Source organism: Podarcis filfolensis (assembly GCF_964270895.1).
Source record: "Podarcis filfolensis genome assembly, chromosome: 3".
In the NCBI taxonomy this organism is placed as follows: Eukaryota; Metazoa; Chordata; class Lepidosauria; order Squamata; family Lacertidae; genus Podarcis; species Podarcis filfolensis.
In genome coordinates, this window is record NC_139606.1 from 38,168,103 (window position 1) to 38,189,203 (window position 21,101).

Here is a 21,101-nt window from a genome sequence, read left to right on the forward strand (position 1 = left end):
TTGCTCTTTTAGTTTTCTAGAGCGTTGTGAATTCTTCAGGGACAGTTATTGTTTTAACCTTGTACAGAGAAATGTACTAGAAATTAATGGAGGCATGGAAGCTACCCTAATCTTTGATCTGTACATGGGTACTAATTTGATCAAAGCAGTGTGTTTAGTTCAACTTATGGGAATGCAGTGAGTTCTAAGATGCTGTTGTTTTATTGTGAAGCTCCCCCTTTTCACTCCTATTGATGCTATGAATAAATAAAAGAATTATTTTTGTCCAGAAGAAAACCAGAGGAATGAAGAGTGCGGAGATTTTTTTGTCAAAAGAATTGCTCTTTAAGTTTTGAAATAGAACATGTTTTACTACTTGAAGCGATAGTCTATAGATTCCTGAAGGAGTGATGGCTGATCTTTTATTTTGAGCCTTTGTATCCAAGACCAGACCTCTTTTGATAGCACAGTGGTACCTCATTTAAGAACAGTCCGGTTTAAGAACGATTTGGTTTACAAACTTTGCAAAACTGGAAATAGTGTCTTGGTTTGAGAACTTTTCCTCGGTCTAAGAACAGAATCCGAACAGTGGAAGGGCACCAGCGGCGGGAGGCCTCATTAGGGAAAGCACGCCTTGATTTAAGAATGGTTTTGGTTTAAGAACGGACTTCTGAAACGAATTAAGTTCGTAAACCAAGGTACCACTGTATTGGGAACTTCCTGCCAAACTAGGCAAATAATCTTAACTCAGTATTTACAGTTAACCCATGTCACTCCTACTGTAGTTAGGGTTTTGTTTCCTATCTCTCAGTTAACCTACAGTATACAGTGATTCCTCGGGTTAAGTACTTAATTCGTTCCGGAAGTCCGTTCTTAACCTGAAACTGTTCTTAACCTGAAGCACCACTTTAGCTAATGGGGCCTCCTGCTGCTGCCGCACCGCCGGAGCACGATTTCTGTTCTCATCCTGAAGCAAAGTTCTTAACCCGAGATACTATTTCTGGGTTGGCGGAGTCTGTAACCTGACGCGTATGTAACCTGAGGTACCACTGTACAGCCATTTTTTTCACACCGTGTATAAGATTTTTAGCTCAGCTTGTCCTCCTCTCCCATAGATGCTGCAGTCACTAAGCAGTGCTTGATGTTACACTGAAGCAGGGCAAGCAACTGCATGAACGACTTGTGTATCTGCTCTTTGTTCTTCTTATGCAGGCCTAAGAACATAGGAAGTTGTCTTATACTGAGTCAGACCATCTATATCAGTGTTGTTTTCTACACTGACTGGCAGCAGCTCTCCAGAGTTTCAGACAGAAATCTTTTCCAGACATCTTTACCTACCTGGAGGTGCCAGGGAATTCATGTTCTTTTACCACTGAGCTGCAGCCCTTCCACAAATCTTGATTGGGGTCTGTGTACATGTGTCTTTTGTGTTTGCAGCCTCTTGAAGGAATTACACATATTTGCTGTCCATGACCCTTTCCCATATCTTGTTGGGAAAATCATAGGCACTCCCAACCCCATCAGAAAGTGGGAGTAGACTTGGGATAACAAATCCAGTGATACGTGGAACAGTGCAGATGGAGCAGTGTCTGCATTGGAACTCCTTTCCCTAAATTCAGAACTGTGTGCTGGAATGGTCCCAGTTCAGCCATCCATGCTACAGGTTTCTCTTTCCCTTGTTTCCCTTTCACTAGGGTGAATTGCTAGGATAGTGAAGGACTTATATTGTTCTCCTGCTGAACCAAGGAGGCATAAAGTGAGAGAGAGGTGAGATAGAGACAGAAATGGAGCAAACACACATATTTTTTAATGAAAGAAGGAAAGGGTGTGTGTGAGAGAGTAGGATGAAGAAAGAAAAATGGAAGTAAACAGCAGCTTCAGACTTCAGGTTTATGAAGATTAGAATGTGGTTAAGATTAGATATGGTAAGACCTCTGGGATGAAGAAAGAGGTGATAGCTCAGAGATGGTGCAGACAAAGATGATTGTGCCTGGGGAGGGGGAGGAAAGGGTAGCCTCTATGGTCTGGAAAAAGAAAGTGCCGCTAGGAAATGGGGCTGCAAATGTTTCAGTATTAGAAACAGAAAAGGGGAGCGATACAGATGGACATGCAGACTGTGATGGTACAGAAGGAAAAGGCATCCTATTGAGTAAGCAGAGCATGCCAAGAAGTGAAGATGGGAATAAAGAGGCTTAAGAGAAAGATTTCATGGTATGGGTTACAAGGAAAAAGGAGGCTGGATTAAACACGAAATTAAAATGACAACAGAAATGCTTTCCAGTGATTATTCAGTTAACATAGAAGTTGCATTCAGAGTGATTAGACTTTCTGCATCCCTTTTCTATAGCTAACAATTGTTTTCTCCTCACAGTGGGATGCAGACAGCATATGCATCTCACTGCAGGGAAGATTGTGGCATGCATGCCCTTCCAATGTTTCACCAGGGATTAAAATCATATGTGCAAGATCACTCCTACATTGCCTTTCCCTCCTTCAGCAAAACTTCAAAGCCATTCCTCATTATGTTGAAATTAGCTGTAACAATGTTTGGTGTTTATATATTTTGTTTTATTACAACAAATACATTCGGGTTTTTCTTTTTAAAATTATTGTGTATACATTTTCCATTTTTCTACGTACACACATTTTACCATCATACATAAATTTTGTTCTGATTTCCCAACCTTACCTTCAATGTTATTCTTAACAAACTAGGCTGGAGTAACAAACAGATATGCAGCAAAAGATGTTTTTGGGTTTTTCATAGGGAAAAATCCCCCCCATCTCACCTTTGTAGTGAGGGAGGGCTAAAAAAACATTCATTATCATGATAAAATTTGTGTTCTCTGAATCTTGGTTTGAGTGGCAGTTCTTGTTCACGCAGCAATTATGGATACTAAAAGATTAAGTGACAGCTTAAAGGCAAATAAAATTAATTTATGTGGCCAGTAATCATAGCATCGTAGATTGGCTTCTGGCAGTGAGGGTCAGAACAAGTTACAAGCTTTTTAATAATATGAACTGCAAATCTGCATTCTGATGGAGTGAAACAATTGCTGGTAATTATCATAGTTGAATACATTTACAGAGAACAACAGCAGTTTATATAGCTTATATAAGGAGATGGGAGAGGGCTGGATTTTTTTTATCACTAAACATGCATGTTCAATATTCATTCTCTATTCTCCAAAAGAATGTGTAACCAATGAAGGCAAGACAAAAGAATTTCCATGTTTACCAGAGCAGAGGCCCATAAAATATGCTGTCCAGGCTGCTTAATAGTCCATAAAATGTTTTGAACAGCCAGTGTAATCCTAAGAAATCCATGCTTCTAGCCCTTATAGTTTGACAGTGTCTTGGCTGGTGGGGTGGGGAGGGAGAAAGTTCTAATATTTAATCTATATATCAGCCTATTCACAAGTCCCCATCTCCAAAAGAATCTTTAGTCATCTATCAACAGAAAATTGCCTACCACTCTGGTATGGGGCCAAAGTGCTCTAAGAAAGCCACACAAATACCTGCTGGAACTTTTAAGCATGACATCATTTTCAAGTGGGAAAAAAGTTAAGTTGTCCTCTCATATTTTTTTTGCAGTTCCTCTGCAGCATACGTTGTCTCAATTTCTAGAATACAGTGGTGCCCCGCAAGACGAATGCCTCGCAAAACGAAAAACGCGCAAGACGAAAGGGTTTTTCGGTTTTTGCGTCGCTTCGCTAGACGATTTTCCCTATGGGCTTGCTTCGCAAGACTAAACGTCTTGCGAGTTTGTTTCCTTTGTTCCTTTGTTTCCTTGTTTTCTTAAAGCCGCTAAGCCGTTAATAGCCGCTAAGCCGCTAAAAGCCGCTAAGCTGCTAATAGCCGTGCTTCACAAGACGAAAAAACCGCAAGACAAAGAGACTTGCGGAACAGATTAATTTCGTCTTGTGAGGCACCACTGTAATATGCAGTGGGGAGGGAGGAGAGTTGTATGGCTTTATAGACTAATACCTAAAGACCTTCAGCTGCCAATAAGCAGCCTGTCCATCCTTTATTCCTCCAGAAGCTGTGGCTTTTCCAGCAGTGGTGATTTATATGGCTTTCAACTTACCACTGAGACAAGGATCTTGAAAAATTAAGTTAAAGTATTCCTTCATTTTCTCCACTGAGGTTGAAAAATACTTCTTTTTGGAACTTCCGGAGGCGGCGCGACCGGTAATGGCTGCCTTCTCCGAGTAAGGAGAAGGGAGCTCCGCTGTAAACGGGTCGTCCGCTACGGCGAAGCGGAGACCCACTCAGGAAAACCACAGGTGGCAGAAGCCTGTGGTCTCGGGACCCGGCGGGCGCCAGAAGCAGCCCCCAAAACGTTGAAGGGACCCCGTAAGGGGCTCCGGATCGCGGAGGGGGTAGCGGCGCTGTGGGTCGTTGCGCAAACAGCGAAGTGAAGCCGCATTGCTGTTGCCGGTCAGCGCTGTCCTTTCTTCCTGCAACTTTTCTGAACTTTGGAAACTACAACCCGTGAGTAAATTTGGACATTGAAAACTTTCTGAAACTTTTGTCAACTTTCTGAAACTTTTTGAGAACTTTATGAAACTTTTAAAACTTTTTTAAAAAAGTTGAAATCTGGCTGAAAACGGAGTGAGGATAAGCAGGAAGCCCATCTCCCGCTATACTGAACTTTAAGCAAAGAGCAGGAGGAGTGGAGACAAAAAGTTATGCGTTAACTAAATGCTGGCACCCTGTTAAAGCAGTTTTCTGAGTGAAAGACTTTGAGCTATTGACTTTTGCTGGTTATATTCGGGGTGCACTGATATCCTTCTTCTGTGGCACCAGTGGATTATAAAATAAATAAGAATCTCTGGTGCTGGAGCTGCCTGGATGAGCACCAGTTTGCAACTTTGGATACATTGAATTCAGATTTTGAAACATTCTGAGTTGGAACTGGATACTTTGAAACTGTTGCAGTCAAGGCACTGTAAGAAACACTGTTTTGCTTTAAGTTTCACTCTGCTAAAAATAATACATTGTGGAGGCGATAGACATGGACTTAAATTTATAAGTTTAACTTGGATTTGATCTGTTCCCTGAAGACGTATTAAGCTCCCTCTAGAGGATTTTGGACTTACAGCAGTGACTTTGTTTTACTTTCCCTTTCCCGGCCTCTGTTTGACTATTGCATCTGGGACTCTGCTTTCTCATGGGAACAACTTGGATTGACCTTGGATTACAGATAACTTTGGAATGAGTGGCGCAAGGAGAAGAGGAAGGACTAAACAAACAACTCTAACTTTATCTGCAGCCTCACAGCGTAGATCTTCTGTGCCGGCCTTGCCTTCCACTTTGCCTCCAGACATAGAGGCGGCCTCCCTAATACAGGCAGGGGAGGGTGAGACAGAGGAGCTGCACCTGGGAGATATGGCTTCAGGGACAAGTAGCTCTGTCTTGGAGAAAATTTTGGAGAAACTGGAGGCTCTGGACAAGAAGGCTGATTTACATACAGCTAAAATTGAACAGAACACAGAAAGTTTGAATAAGCTGACTGGACAAGTTGCACAGAATGCCCAGTCTATTGGAGAATTAAAGGAGGCTGTAGGTGAAAATCGTAAACTGGCTGAAGATACTAGTCAAAGACTGGAAGAACTTGAGAAAGAAGTAAGACCACTCAGCAAACAAGTTGGAGAACATCAGATTTACTTTTTGATGACAGAACTGCGAAACAGGGAGACCAACTTGAGGATACGGTCAATACCAGAGGTGGAAGAAGATAACTTTATTGAATTTCTAACTAAGGAATTTGCCAAGTTTTGGAAGTTAGAGGAAAAAGACTTTAAAATTGTATCTGCTTTCAGGCTTGGCAGAGTCAGAAGGACAGAGAAGCCCAGAGATTGTTTGATAACACTGAGATCAAAGGAGGAAAGGGACAAGATTTTGGGCCTGCACTACGAAAAGTCACTAGACATTTTGGGCAAGAGAATTGAAATCTACAAGGACATTCCTAAGCAGTTGCTGGACCTTAGATCTAACTACACGGAATTGGCAAGACTGTTGAGAAGCAACGCAATTATCTTCAGGTGGGAGTTTCCACAAGGATTATCCTTTACCTACAGAGGGAGAAAGATCAAAATCAAAACAGTGGAAGATAGAGACAAGTTTTTGGGAGCACACGGAGAAGACCTCCACAAAGGACTTGGATTGCCAGCGCCAGAACTTCCAGGGGAGCCCGCCCCCTCGGATCCTCAAGGACCGGAGAACAAGGTACCACCCCAGAAAGAATAACCAGATCTATCCAGGATGTCTCTGCAGCTTTTGAGTTGGAACATAAATGGCTGTAACAGTCCCGAAAAAAGGTCTAAAATTTTTCATATTCTAAAAAAGGAACAATTGGACATTATATGCTTACAAGAAACACATGTGATTAGGCTCCATAGAAAGGTGTTAATAAATAAAAGGCTTGGTCAAGAATTTATATCATCGGATACAGTTAAAAAGAGAGGTGTAGTGATCTATGCAAAAGAGAGCCTTTCACCAAAATTTCTCTTTAAAGATGAAAGTGGAAGAATCCTCGCAATAGAAGTACAGTATCAAGGAGAAAAAATTTTGATATTAGGAATTTATGCTCCAAATGAAGGAAAATCGGATTTTTATAAGAAGTTGCACGAGATCATGCTGGATTATCTGGATTACAACAACGTCATTATGATGGGGGACATGAACGGGGTCGTATCAACAAATATGGATAAGTCACAGAACCAGAACATTACTAAAGAGGGAAGACTACCTAAGACTTTTTTTGAAATGACTGACAATATGGACTGGGTTGACATCTGGAGAGTTAGAAACCCCCTGGGAAGAGAAGGAACATTCTTTTCTGAAGCTCAACTGACTTGGACACGAATCGACCAAATATGGATAACTAGAAGTCTGGCACCTAAGGTGAGGAAGGTGGAAATCTGCCCCAAAACATGCTCCGACCATAACGCCTTGAGAATGGATATGACATTGATCCCAATCGGCTCCTTTAGATGGAAGATGAATGATGGCCTGTTTAGAGATCAAAGAATTGTAAAGAAGGCCCAAAAAACCTTAAAGGACTATTTTGAGATTAATTTGAACACTACGGTGGAAAAAAGAACTATCTGGGATGCAAGTAAAGCTGTGATGAGAGGGTTCTTGATTCAACAGAATTCCTTAAAGAAAAGACTGCAAAATGAAAAGAAAGATAAAATTCTGGAAAGTATCAAAGAGTTGGAGAAGAAGTTAAGATCTAACCCGAAGTCCCAACCGATTCTGAGAGAAATTAAACTTTATCAGGCGCAATATTCTAAGCTGATAAATCAGGAAATAGAATGGAAGATTAAAACAATGAAACAAAAAACTTTTGAATCGGCAAATAAATGTGGGAAACTGCTAGCTTGGCAGTTGAAAAGGAGACAAAGATTAAATACAGTAACAAACTTAGAGGTTGAAGGAAGGAACATTCAGAACCCGGGAGAGATTAGAAAGTGCTTCCAGAGGTATTTTAAAAAGTTATATACTCAAGGGCCACAAGATGAAATAGAGATTACACAATTTTTGGAGAGAAATGGATTAGCAAAGCTGTCAGAAGAAAATAAAACAATTTTAAATGGCAAAATAACACGACAAGAGATTGAACAGGCCATCCTGAGTCTGAAACAGGGCAAATCACCAGGGCCAGATGGACTGACCTCTAACTACTACAAGACATTGAAGGATTATTTGATACAACCTTTGTTGGAGGTCAGTAATGAAATAATGGAGGGGAAGAAGGCGCCTGAATCGTGGAAAGAAGCATTTATCACATTGATTCCAAAGTCAGAAACTGAAAAGACACAACTCAAGAATTACCGTCCCATCTCCCTTTTAAATGTGGATTACAAAATATTTGCAGATGTTTTGGCACGAAGATTTAAGAAAGTTTTAAGTGAGATAATCCATAAAGACCAGGCAGGCTTTCTCCCGGGCAGACACATGTTTACTAACACAAGGAACATCATAGACATTTTGGAACTTTTACAAACAAATATAAACACTAAAGCAGTTTTAATTTTTATAGACGCGGAGAAAGCCTTTGACAACATTTCTTGGAAATTTATGAAGGGGAATTTAAAAGAAATGGGAGTGGGACGGGGGTTTGAGAACGGGATTGAGGCAATATATTCAGAACAAAAGGCTAAACTGATAGTTAACAATGTGGTTACAGAAGAGTTTAAAATTGAAAAAGGTACACGACAAGGCTGCCCGATTTCCCCATTACTGTTTATTTCGGTTCTGGAAGTGCTCCTGAATATGATTAGGGGGGACCGGTTGGTGGAAGGGATTCAGGTCGGAGCGAAACAATATAAGCTTAAAGCTTTTGCAGATGACCTAGTTCTGACATTACAGGAGCCGGAGTCTAGTTTGAAAAGAGTACTACAACTGATTCAAAACTTTGGTCGAGTGGCAGGATTTAAGTTAAATAAGCAAAAAACTAAAGTTTTGGGGAAAAACGTGACAGATATTGAGTTGGAACAGCTTCAGAAAGAGACAGAACTAAATGTGGTTAAAAAAGTTAAATACCTAGGGGTAAACATAACAGCAAAAAATCTGAGTTTATTTAAAGATAATTATGAAAAATGTTGGTCAGAGATTAAGAGAGACTTGGATAGTTGGTCAAGATTAAAACTTTCTTTGTTAGGCCGAATAGCTGCCATCAAGATGAATGTATTGCCAAAAATGTTATTTTTGTTTCAGACACTGCAGATTGTAGACAAGACAGAGTGCTTCCGGAAGTGGCAGAAAGATATTTCTAAATTTGTCTGGCAGGGCAAAAAGCCCAGAATCAAATTTAAAATATTAACAGATGCGAAAGAAAGAGGGGGCTTTGCCCTGCCAGATTTAAAGTTGTATTATGAAGCTGCAGCTTTCTGCTGGTTAAAAGATTGGTTACTTCTTGAAGATACGGATGTCTTGGATTTGGAAGGTTTTAATAATGCGTTTGGATGGCACGCATATTTATGGTATGATAAAGCTAAGATAAATAAGGCCTTCAAGAACCATATTGTCAGAAAATCAGTCTTTAATGTCTGGACAAAATATAAAGACTTACTGGAGAATAAAACTCCGAGGTGGCTGTCACCCCTGGAGGCTAAGGCTCGGAAAAGAGCCAATATGGAGGCCAATTGGCCAAAATATTGGGAGATAATAGAAAAGGATGGTGACAACTGGAAGTTGCAGAGTTTAGAAAAGATGAGAGACAAAGTGCGAGACTGGTTACACTATGCTCAGATTAAAGAAGTGTTTAAAAATGACAAAAAGCTAGGATTCCAAGTGGAAAAGTCAAAGTTAGAAACTGAACTGTTAGAACCTAAGACTAAGGTACTTTCAAGAATGTATAACTTGCTGCTGAAATGGAACACACATGACGAAATGGTAAAATCAACAATGATAAAATGGGCGCAGGATATTGGGTATAATATTATGTTTGAAGATTGGGAAAGGTTGTGGACCTCTGGGCTGAACTTCACTGCATGTAATGCGTTGAAGGAAAATGTGATGAAAATGATGTATAGATGGTACATGACCCCTGTTAAACTGGCTAAAATATACCATTCGTCTGATAGCAAATGTTGGAAATGTAAGGAAAATGAAGGAACATTTTTTCACCTCTGGTGGACCTGTCCTAGAGTGAAGGCCTTTTGGGAGAAGATATATAATGAATTAAAAAAGGTGTTTAAATACACCTTCACTAAGAAATCAGAGGCCTTTCTCCTGGGTATTGTCGGCCAGAGTGTGTTAAAAGAGGACAGAACATTCTTTTTGTACGCAACAACAGCAGCAAGAATATTAATTGCCAAGAATTGGAAAACTCAGGAGCTACCCACTGTGGAAGAATGGCAGATGCAACTGATGGACTATATGCAACTAGCCGAGATGACCGGCAGAATTCGAGACCAGGGAGAAGAAAGGATGGAAGAAGACTGGAGGAAATTTAAGATTTATTTACAAAAATATTGTAATTTGGCTGAGTGTTGAATTGGATGCCAGTGCAGACAATTGTCTACCATTAAATTAGATTTAAGGTTGAATTATATGTCAAACCAAATTAAGATTATTAATTAAGATGAATTAAATGATAATTTGTTTGAAACTAATTTAATAATGATGTAAGTGTATGCGGGAGGTGTGGGGGAGTCCCATGTAACAATTGAGAGATGTTAAATGGACAATGATAAGTGCTTATCTAATATATGCTTTATTTGAAAACTTTAATAAATATATTATAAAAAAAAAAAAAAAAAGAAAAATACTTCTTTTTGTAACCATCTTTTCAGCTTTTATGGAAGTAAATTATCTATTAATTCTACATAATACCATCAAAGGTAGTCCAACTAGAAAGATTTCCTTGCTTATTGATTCTCTTTTTGGTTCTCTGTAGAGTTATTACAGTTTAACTGCATCCATTAGAATATATTTGAAAAGTGTTCATAGTGAAATTCATAGGCTGCATTGCCTAGCTGTTCTGGTGTGTTATTAATACAGTCCAATGAATGCATGACATTTTTCTAACACTTTGCTCCTTATTGTCTGTGGGTCAGAGAAGGCTCTGAGAATGACTTTTGTTATCCAGGATGTGTTGTGAAATCATTAATTCCCATGTTGGACACTGCAAAACAAATAACTGCTCAAGCCTGCTTGGCACATCTTATATTGATCAATTGCCTGCTTTTGTGCTAGCCTAGAAAGAAACAAGGAAAGAAAACTGAATGCTGCTATTTCCTCCTTCTTTTTGATGATTTATAAATAAAATAATGACAGCATAACCATTTATGGATGGAATTAAATGAGGAAGAGGTGATGAAACAACAAAAATGGATTGAGGAATGTTAAGCCTGTAGTTAGGAAAAGTATATGGGTTTACCTTTAAAATCATGCAGACCTAGCTGTGTGGATTTATTTAGATATTTTAAAACATTATTTTAAGCTCTTCACTTAATGGTCTTAATATGGTGATATTTCCAGAAGTGCATGGATATATTGTGGTTTTGTGGCATATTGCTGTAACTGCATCAGTAATTGAGTCTGTGGGAAAGAATATCAAGAAGGCCAAGACGCTGGTCATTGGAACATAGGTAGAGTTCTTATCCCAGCATAGATCAGACAGGATGCTGGACTGGATGAGATGACAGCCATTTAATACATTTTCATTAACTCAAGGGCCACACTGGTTTACATTAACTACCCAGCAGCATCTCCTAGATGGTAGCCCTTCTAGGAGAAGGAAAACTGATCCTAAACCTCTGCTGCTTTGTGGGATATCTTCAGTAGAAGAAAAAAGCAAAGGTGTAAATCCTATACAAATCTGGAGTGGAGCCCCTAAGATGGTTGGATGGTGCATTGTACGCCTCCTTCTACTGCAGCCAAGCTGGTGCCAAACGTACTGCTCTGCTTTCCTTTGGATCACATCAGTGGGGTCTTCTCGTCTGGGCATCCAGGGAGATCCATACTCACTGGCTAGGCTTGCATTCTGGGGCGGTCACTTTGATGCTGCTAACACAGCGGTTTGACTTCACCCCGGAGGCACAGTTCATTGTCTCTTGAGACAGACGGATGCCAACATTCTGATATGATGCTTTGAAGATAAATCTGATCATGTGCCCCAGAATTAGTAGATGCTTGCATTGATGGACACTAATGTGTATGTAGCAGATTTATGATTAGATTAATTAATTAATTAAATTGCTAGGCTGAGTCTTTTGCAGGATTCTACTAAAAGATGAGAAAACTCAAATGGTTTTATAAGGGACTGACTTATGTCTTAACATAGATGCATAAATAAGAATGTATGGTGCATAATGTAAGATGAATGTGTTTCCTACTCAAAGCAACAGCTTTGGTCACCTAGGGCAAATAGCTATTAGTTTTATTCCAGTGGGTTTTTAAATTCTGCATTTATACTTTTAAGTTATTTTTAGTCTTATTGTATCTCCTGTATACCAGGAGATGACTGATTAAGCAGTATACAAATCATCGAAATAAAAAACAAAATAGTTTGTCCCATATGTAAAGACTTCCATTGTAAGTGGACATATGTGATGCCAGTATATTTTAAGATATACCTGAGTTTATATATTGCTGTAATTTGGATATGGGCAAATCACTGGGGTTGTTCATACACAAGTTAGTTTACGTACTTTAACTTTCAGCTCAAGTTTTCATTAAATAGTAGTGTTCTCTGCCTATTTTAATGTATTCTTAATCTGTACAGATAAGAAGCAATAAACTAAGTAAATCAAGGCAAGAAACATGTAAGTGAACAATAGCTAAGTAGAATTTGGAACAAGGAATGTAGGTAATGAAAACTTGGAGAATAGGTGGGTTCAATTCTATAAGGAAAATGTTCCTTTTAAAACACTTTAGCATCCAGTAAATAAAGTGGTACTTTGGGTTAAGAACTTCATTCATTCTAGAGGTCCATTCTTAACCTGAAACTGTTCTTAACCTGAAGCACCACTTTAGCTAATGGGGCCTCCCGCTGCTGCTGCGCTGCCGGAGCACAATTTCTCTTCTCATCCAGAAGCAAAGTTCTTAACCCAAGGTACTATTTCTGGGTTAGCGGAGTCTGTAACCTGAAGCGTATGTAACCCGAGGTACCACTGTCCTTTCCCAAACCTTGGTCAAGGATGGCTTCCTTGAAGAAGGGGAAAATATTTTTCTTCCACAGTGGAGTGGATATTTTCCTCTTTCCTGGTAGGCAGTTTTATATATCACTCAATCTCTTAACTTGAGAAAACATAGGCTTGTACATAATGCCAAACAAATTATTTTCTTTTTATTGCTAGTTATGTAGAACCTGGGACGTGGGTGGCGCTGTGGGTAAAACCCCAGCGCCTAGGACTTGCCGATCGCATGGTCAGCGGTTCGAATCCCCGCGGCGGGGTGAGCTCCCGTCGTTCGGTCCCAGCTCCTGCCCACCTAGCAGTTCGAAAGCACCCTTAAGTGCAAGTAGATAAATAGGTACCGCTTTATAGCGGGAAGGTAAACGGCGTTTCCGTGTGCTGCTCTGGTGCCGGTTCGCCAGAGCAGCTTCGTCACGCTGGCCACGTGACCCGGAAGTGTCTGCGGACAGCGCTGGCTCCTGGCCTCTAGAGTGAGATGAGCGCACAACCCTAGAGTCTGTCAAGACTGGCCTGTATGGGCAGGGGTACCTTTACCTTTACCTATGTAGAACCTAGTCGAGAACCTAGAGCACAACTTAGATAATGGTTCATGTTTATTGACAGCTGATGCAGTCATTTGTATTTAGGGCTGTTTCTAAAAAGGAACCCAAAGGATTTGTATTGCTTCTTTAAGCAGCATTTATATTCATGAAGGTCACTCACCCAAACACATAATTAGCAATAAAAAGAAGTGCCTGCTCCTTTAGAGAAGAACCCCATCCAGCCACAGCAGGCAATTGGCCAGGCTTCTGGTCATGGGAGTGACCTACCCACAAAATCTCAAATCTTCCCAGGATATAATCTCAGTTGATTGGTTCTCGTTTACTCCACCACTGCATTCAAGAACTGCTTCAGTGCTTGCACTGCCCCTCCTGATTCAGATATTATGGAGAAATAAAGAAATGTTAACTGACAAGGTTGCACTAGTACTATACATTTATATATTTTGTTAACAAAAAGGGCTGAAAGGTGTGTTGAACAGCTTTTTCAGATGAGGAGCTTCAGCATGAGTAATAGCTTTTTTAAAATGCATGCTTATTGAAGTAAGTGGTATGAAAAGGGCATATGAGCTGTCAGAGAAAAATATCTGCAGGCCCATTGAAGATTTATAGAAAATTGCTAACATTACTTTCTTGCCTTAAGGGAGTTCTCAAATGTTTAGGCAATCATTTATAAACGTTATTGCCATCAGTGCAATAAAGTGGGAATGAATCCAGTTACTTTTCTATATAAACATAGTTTGTTCTTAATGAGAGTAGAAGAAGGTTTTGTTCAATAATTTGGGAAGCCTTAAATTAGTTCCAAACTTAGTAGAAATCAACCTTGAATATTTTAAAGAAAGCTTTTTGCAGTAGCACATTAGAAGACGAACTTATTAGAAGAGTTCTTATTAGAGGCAAAATGTTTAAAGCAAATTAGACATCGAATGAGCATCTAAATTTTGACTTTGAATTTGGTAAACTACATTCTGTCACTTCCTGGCTGTTTCTAAAGTGACTATTATTATTTCTTAAGTGCCAGTGAAAAATAATCATAACTTTAAAGGTAAAGGGACCCCTGACCGTTAGGTCCAGTCATGGACGACTCTAGGGGTGCGGCGCTCATTTCGCTTTACTGGCCGAGGGAGCTGGCGTACAACTTCCGGGTCATGTGGTCAGCATGACTAAGCTGCTTCTGGCAAACCAGAGCAGTGCACTGAAATGCCATTTACCTTCTCACCGGAGCAGTACCTATTTATCTACTTGCACTTTGTGCTTTCGAACTGCTAGGTTGGCAGGAGCTGGGACTGAGCAACGGGAGCTCACTCCATCGCTGGGATTCAAACCACCAACCTTCTGATTGGCAAGCCCTAGGCTCTGTGGTTTAGACCACAGCGCCACCCGTGTCCTTACTAATCGTAACTTTAGAGAATACTTAATTTGTACTTGGATATGAGAACTTTCAGTACTGGAATGAAGCTTAATCCAGGCAAGGCAAAGGTACTAATGATCAGTAGAAATGCTGCCTTGGCATTGGAAGTAAAACTTGTTCTGGACAGGGTTGTGTCCCAGTGGAGTTTAGACTGGTCTCTTTTGTTTTTTAGGTGTGAGGTTAAGACATGTTCATTTCACCAAACTTTTAGTCTTAATGCCTATGGAGTTTTTTGCTTTCTTTTGTTTTAATGGTCTTAGGCTCTTAATGCTCTCCATTTTAAAATATATTGAGATTTTACTGTTAGTAAAAGAGAGTAGGGAACAGTATAATCATATAAGCGGCTTACAGTTACTGAAGCATACCATTTTATGTTACTCAGCCCAGCACTCAAATTGGTTGAAAATCACTGCGATTTCAGCTCAAATTTAGCACCATTTCCCCACGTGAAACCAGCCATTTTATTTGTAGCTCTTTGTAGCACTCCTCCCCCTCCCTCTTTCTCTCGCTGAATATTTAGCGTTAGGTTAGTCTGGAAAATTTTAGAAAAGTGTTTTTTTTAATAGCCAGTTTTACTGTTTTGCTTCCACAACAGACTTCTGCTTGCACATTAGAATTTCCCCCTCTCCTCTCCTCAAAGCTTCCCATGTACCATCCACAAGGTTGAGGAACCCTCTGGATACGTTTTTGGGGCCATGCAGGGAGAGGAGAGGAAGGGTAAATCCAATTGCATGAGCAGAAAGCCACTCGTGCTGTACTGGATACAACCCTTGAGTTCCACACACATTTTTGGGGCTGCCACTGCTGAATAACGCACAGTCGCTCTACGTGCTCTACTGTTGTTGATACCAAAGCTAATAAGAGAGAGGTTCTGATAGCCTTAACTTTACTAGAGTTTAAAACATTGTAAAATTCATTTTCTGCAGAGGTTTGGGATATAGACTGCCCTATGTGATAGAAGGCCCAGTGGATTACATTCAAGTTGTCTAAAGGTTCATTTGAAATAATCTGGACATTATCTGGTCTTAAGTATAATATTTTTACACCTTAAATCTTACTTTTTCACTGTGAAGGCTGTATTGGATCAATGAACTCTTGCGAGCAGCTTTAAATATCTCCTGTGGTGCTGGCAGCAAGGACATGTTGAACTTAGAAGAGCAATTATCATAGGGAGCAGTATGTGGCTTGACTACATTATGTTGTTCTACTGACGATTGGCATTTTTCTATTCTCTGGAAGAATTGTAATGGCAAGTTCTATAATGCTTTTGTTCTCCAGCTGCCATGATCAGTTCCATATTGTGTGATAATCATATCCTAGTAAATTAATCCTTGGAGTTGTATAAACCCAGCCAAGTATATACAACTATATTAATTGGCAATATTATTATTCTAGGTTTATTAAGGTTCAAACTAAGCAGGGCTCCCTGCCCCCGTTTAATTAACATGGTATTATAGTAGGACTTTTTCTTGTTGCAGTAAAATATAATAATACTGTGTGGCATGACTTTTTTTAAAAAAAAATACTAAATTCGTAAGCATACCATTTAACAGATTTGCTTTAGACTTTTCATCAAAATAGGTTTTGCACCCTTCCTCCTCTCAACTTGGTTCATTGAATGGGTGCAATGGTTGAGCTGTTCAAGCTCCAAATCGATAATTTCATTTACTTAATATAATTTCTTAATTGTCATATTGATGCTTTAGTTGAAGGAGCACTGTGTTTGAGGTGGTTTGAATATTTTCTCTATGATCTTAGATATGTAATGTCCATTCACACATGTAACAACATATCGTGCTTGTGATAAATAAAGCCACATGTCTGTAAGAATATGAAAATTGTCCCAAGCTGCTTTTCAGTATTTTTATCCATTTCCTGTAATCTGACTGGAATGCACTGTAATATCATCGTTTAAAATCTTCCTTGGAGGCCCTGTTTCACATGCCCTTTCTCGCTGAAGTATGGTTGGTGGTGATATGGTAATGCCTTCTTAAGAGTGCTGCCAAATTTATCAAACCCTTCGCTGTCACTTACGGCAGTTACCCAAGGTGGTGGCATTCGTTTGCTCTTCAAAGTACTATAACTGGCTTAATTTTGCTCCTGCTGTTGATGTTTCAGATGTCTGGAGGTGTTGCTGCCAGTTTTAATTATACTGCCTGGACTGTTGCTTTTAATGTATTATTTTAGCGATTGTTGGGTGCCTTGTAGATTTTTAAATAAAAAGGCAGCACATAAGCATTCTAATAGTAGCAGTTGCTTCATCTACAGCCACCCCATGCTTCCTAAAGGGTTTTGCTTTACCACTGCAGTGTTCAGGCTTTCAGTTTAATATAATGTAGATATGGATTATGGTAAATATTAATTTTCAAAAATATAAATTCTCAAAAATACATAATTTACTCTGGCCTTTGCAGGAAGTTGTATATCTGTTTTTGACTTCTTGAAACTGATCTCCACTGATTGGTTTAATTGAATTTACTCTGATTCTAACTTTATTATTTTTTTAAAAGATGGATTTTTAAATTTTGTTGTAAGTTTTATTGGTTTTATATTGTATACCACCATGTGACATTTGGATGAAGGACACTTTAGAAATAAAGTAATTATAATTAATAATAATATGCTGAAGATGAAGCAAAACTGTCATCATCCACCCCCGCCCTGGAATTTTTTAAACTGCAGTTGTATTTGCGGTGTTTGAACTACGGTGGCTATGGTGAAGTATCTCTTAATGTTGCAGTCAGCACAAAATGGCAGTGCATATGTGAACCCATACTAGTTACCTGTTCAATAGGATAGCAGTTGACACATGCAACTTAACAAGGTGGTTTCGTTTGCCTTGTACTATATACTTCAGGGCAAGATAGGCAAAGCAATCCCCACCATGTGCTGTCGGACTACAATTCCCATCTGCCGCAGCCTGTATGACTCCTAGTTAGGGATGATAGTAGTTCAACAACATCTGGAGAGCAACACATTAGCCAATCCTTTTGTTCTGCCCTGGCTGTGTTGGCGCTTAACCATGTGGTTTCCACAATATAGCATTGTACAAGATAAAACTTACTTATTTAGAGCATTAATCCTCCCCCACTCAAATCCCTAGATGAATAATAATATGTAAATGAATCTAATATTTTGAAATAGAAACTTAATATAGTTTATAGTAAAATATATTGCTAAGCTATTCAGTTCAAGATCACATGGTGAACCTTCTTTATGTAAAAAGGTCCTGCATAATTCACACAAGGTGCTTTAGCTCTAGACCTCTGGGGAAAGGATATGTTAATTCATTAGGAAACACTGTGAAATGTATTATTTTTATGAATTTACATCTCACCTTTCATTGTAAAATCGTTTCCTGGGCAGGTTACAAAAACCACACTATAAAAACAATAAAATCAACAGATAATTTTAACATTATAATAAATAAAGAGAATAATAAAAGGATTAAAACAATTCCATCCAGCTGGAAAGATTTTAAAAATTAAATGGCTGGGGAAATAAACCAAAGCTTCTTTTCCTTGTGCCACAATAAGTGGAATGTTCAATAATAACCATCATTTGTGGTGTTCATCCTGCCTGAGATAACACATCAGTATGATTTTTCTGTAGATTAATGTGTTATTTATTATTATTACTTTCATATCCCAGTCCTCCTCCAAGTAATTCAGAGCAGTGTTTGTGGTTTCTGTCCCCACATTTTATCTTCACTACAACTTTTTAGCAAAGGCTAGGCTGAGGAATGATAACTATCCCAGGGATAGCTGGTGAGCTTAATGGCAGAGCTGAGTGGGGATTTTAGTCTTTGTCCTTTTTGTCCTAGTTTGACAGTTTAATCTTTACTTCTTTGTTTTATGTGTACAAGTGTAACACGTGACAATAATTGTTTAGTGGTGAAGTGTGTGAGCTGTGGGCCAGGAGGTCCCCAGTTCAAGTTATGTTTCAGCTGTGAATGTGCTAGGTAGCTTTAGGCAAACAACTCTTCTCAACTCTCCATCTGCATTAGGAGGAGAATAATAGGAAGGCTGTTATAAGGATTGTTGCAATAATGTATGTGTAGTTTTTTGATTACTTGGAAATGTGCCATTATAACACTAGCTCAAACACTGCAACAAAACATTATATTTTGTCATACTTTTCGCCAAACCACCTCCTGTACATGCTAGTGACACTAATTTTAAAAATAAGAGGTTCAAATGAAATGTGAGACTGGATGAGGTCAGTTATTCATTATATTTTGGTTTCTATAAGAATCTTAATTATCTTTTCCTTTTCTTACAAAATAAAGCTTCCAAAGAAAGAGGATCAACAACTGGAACTTAAAGCAAGTCCTAAGAAAGTTCCAGAATCCACTGTCGATCTCTTGGGACTTGGTAAGTAGTTAATTCTTTGTTTTGCATTGCAGAAAAATGGCAAGACCTATGCTGCAATAATTAAAGGGGTTCCCCCCCCACACACATGCTGGAAAACATTGTTGGTTAATCTGTAAATGGTGTTGTAGTCTGCTAATTTACTTAGAGAGAAAAACTGAAGCAGATCTGTGCCGTCTACTAAACTGTAAGTAATGAGCTCCTTAGGGAGGTAGAAGCTATCAAAGTGATCTTCAAAGGACTGTGAGCTCAAGCTTTTTTTAAAAAAATCTGTTGTTTAAAAATAGTCTTGTTTTATTGAAGTACAAACCTTTCTAATATCCAAGTGAACCTTGTACAGGTTCTGTTGTATGCCCCCATCCTAAATGTCCATGCAACTAATTTTGCCTGCCCTTTGTAATTAGATTTCTTAAATGGCAGCTCCCTCCCAATTACAGTGGTACCTCGGGTTACAGAAGTTTCAGATTACAGACACTTCAGATTACAGACTCTGCTAACCCAGAAATAGTTCTCAGGTTAAGAACTTTGCTTCAGGATGAGACCAGAAATCGCGTGGTGGTGGCGTAGCAGCAGCAGCAGCAGCGGGAGGCCCCATTAGCTAAAGGGGTACCTCAAGTTAAGAACAGTTTCAGGTTAAGAACGGACTCCAGAACGAATTAAGTTCTTAACCTGAGGTACCACTGTATTTTTGAAATTATTGAATTTAAGTAGCTAGTTGTGAGGTGAGATGGCATGTGCTTTTCAGAAAATAATAAAAACAGAATCCCTTGGCAAAATCATGCTTCTAGGAACTTGTGCAAGGTGACAGTTTTCTTCTTATGGAATGTCCAGAGTTTCTTCAAAACATTTTATAATTAATTCCTTCATGATAAACTGCTCAAAGTCCCAGATGTTGGCCAACACTTTCAGAAGTCTAGCGTAACCGAAATCCTATCATTCCCAAGCCAGCTCTTCAGTGTGGAGCCTAATCAGAAACAATTCTGCCTGAGTACTTACTTAATCCAAACCTGTTTACATATTCTTCCTTCACTTTTATTTTGTTTGAATGGTACTCCAGTGCTGCTGTGTATTCAGTCATTTCTGTGCAGGTTTACTGTTGAATTAGGGATTATCCCCTTTTTTCACTACATTTGGGCTTTACTTAAATTTTTACCTTGAAAAAGCAACTGTTTACATGTCAAATGCTTGCTTTTGTTCCAACTAGTCTAGCATTCATGGGATATTATTTTTTAGAGTAGATCAGACCAAGTTTAACCAGCCTGAATAACCTCTGTTAGCTTTCCATATCTTAATTGTGTAACTAATGCCTCTTCTAGTGTAGGAGCTTAGAGTCTTGAGTCCTGTGATAGACTGAAGTATGAAATACCACAGGAGAAAGCAAGTGACAATAAATGTGGCTAAGATTGCATATTTTTATTAAGCCAGCACATTGATGGAAATGTACAAAACAAGTTTCAAACATTTCTGGCTGGGCTGCACCAAGAGGATAGGTTAGCCTGTTTCATTTCAACAAGTCTGATGCATTTTAAGTACAGTACAGCCTTACCTTGATTGTCGAACGGAATCCGTTCCGGAAGTCTGTTCGACTTCTGAAAACGTTAGAAAACCAAGCCGCAGCTTCCAATTGGCTGCAGGAATCAAAAGCACTTAATCAAAAGCCGCAGAAGCCGCGTCGAACGTTCAGCTTCCACAGAACATTTGCAAACTGGAACACTCACTTCTGGGGTTGTGGCGTTCGGAAGCCAAAACAAACGAGTACCAAGGTGTTCACCAACCAAGGTACGACTGTAGTTTGACTCAAGAATCCTGTTCCTCTAAAACACTTTCTGTAAATAAACTTCCGGTTGAACTAATAATATAACATGGTTAAATGGCTTCTGCAAACATACAAAGAAATCTTAATAAGTTTATATAATATAGCAGTTTTGGAGGAGAAGTTAGTATCTCAGAAATGTGGCTCTTCTGTCCAAATCCAGTTGATCCAACAGCTTAGGCCCCATCTTTACTACACAATGAAAGCACTATCATACCACTTTAAACAGTCAAGCTTCCATCCAAGGAATCCTAAGAACTGTTGTTTGTTAACGGGGCTGATTCCCCTCCCAGAGCTTCAGTTTGCAGTTGAGGATTGATCATGGCAGTTATGGAA

The 21,101-nt window shown here is 39.2% G+C and overlaps 1 protein-coding gene across 4 annotated transcripts in view; it reads left to right on the forward strand.

Moving 5' to 3' along the window:
• Positions 1-21,101, forward strand: part of SMAP1 (small ArfGAP 1) — a 71,288-nt gene that overhangs the window by 35,253 nt on the left and 14,934 nt on the right. For all 4 annotated transcript variants that reach the window (XR_014546479.1, XM_083607321.1, XM_083607319.1 and 1 more), the window contains one exon: positions 18,871-18,955. Coding sequence is in view for 3 of the 4 variants with exons in the window: in XM_083607321.1 (XP_083463447.1) it covers positions 18,871-18,955 (85 nt within the window). In the remaining variant the exon portion in view is untranslated. The remainder of the gene's footprint in view (positions 1-18,870; positions 18,956-21,101) is intronic.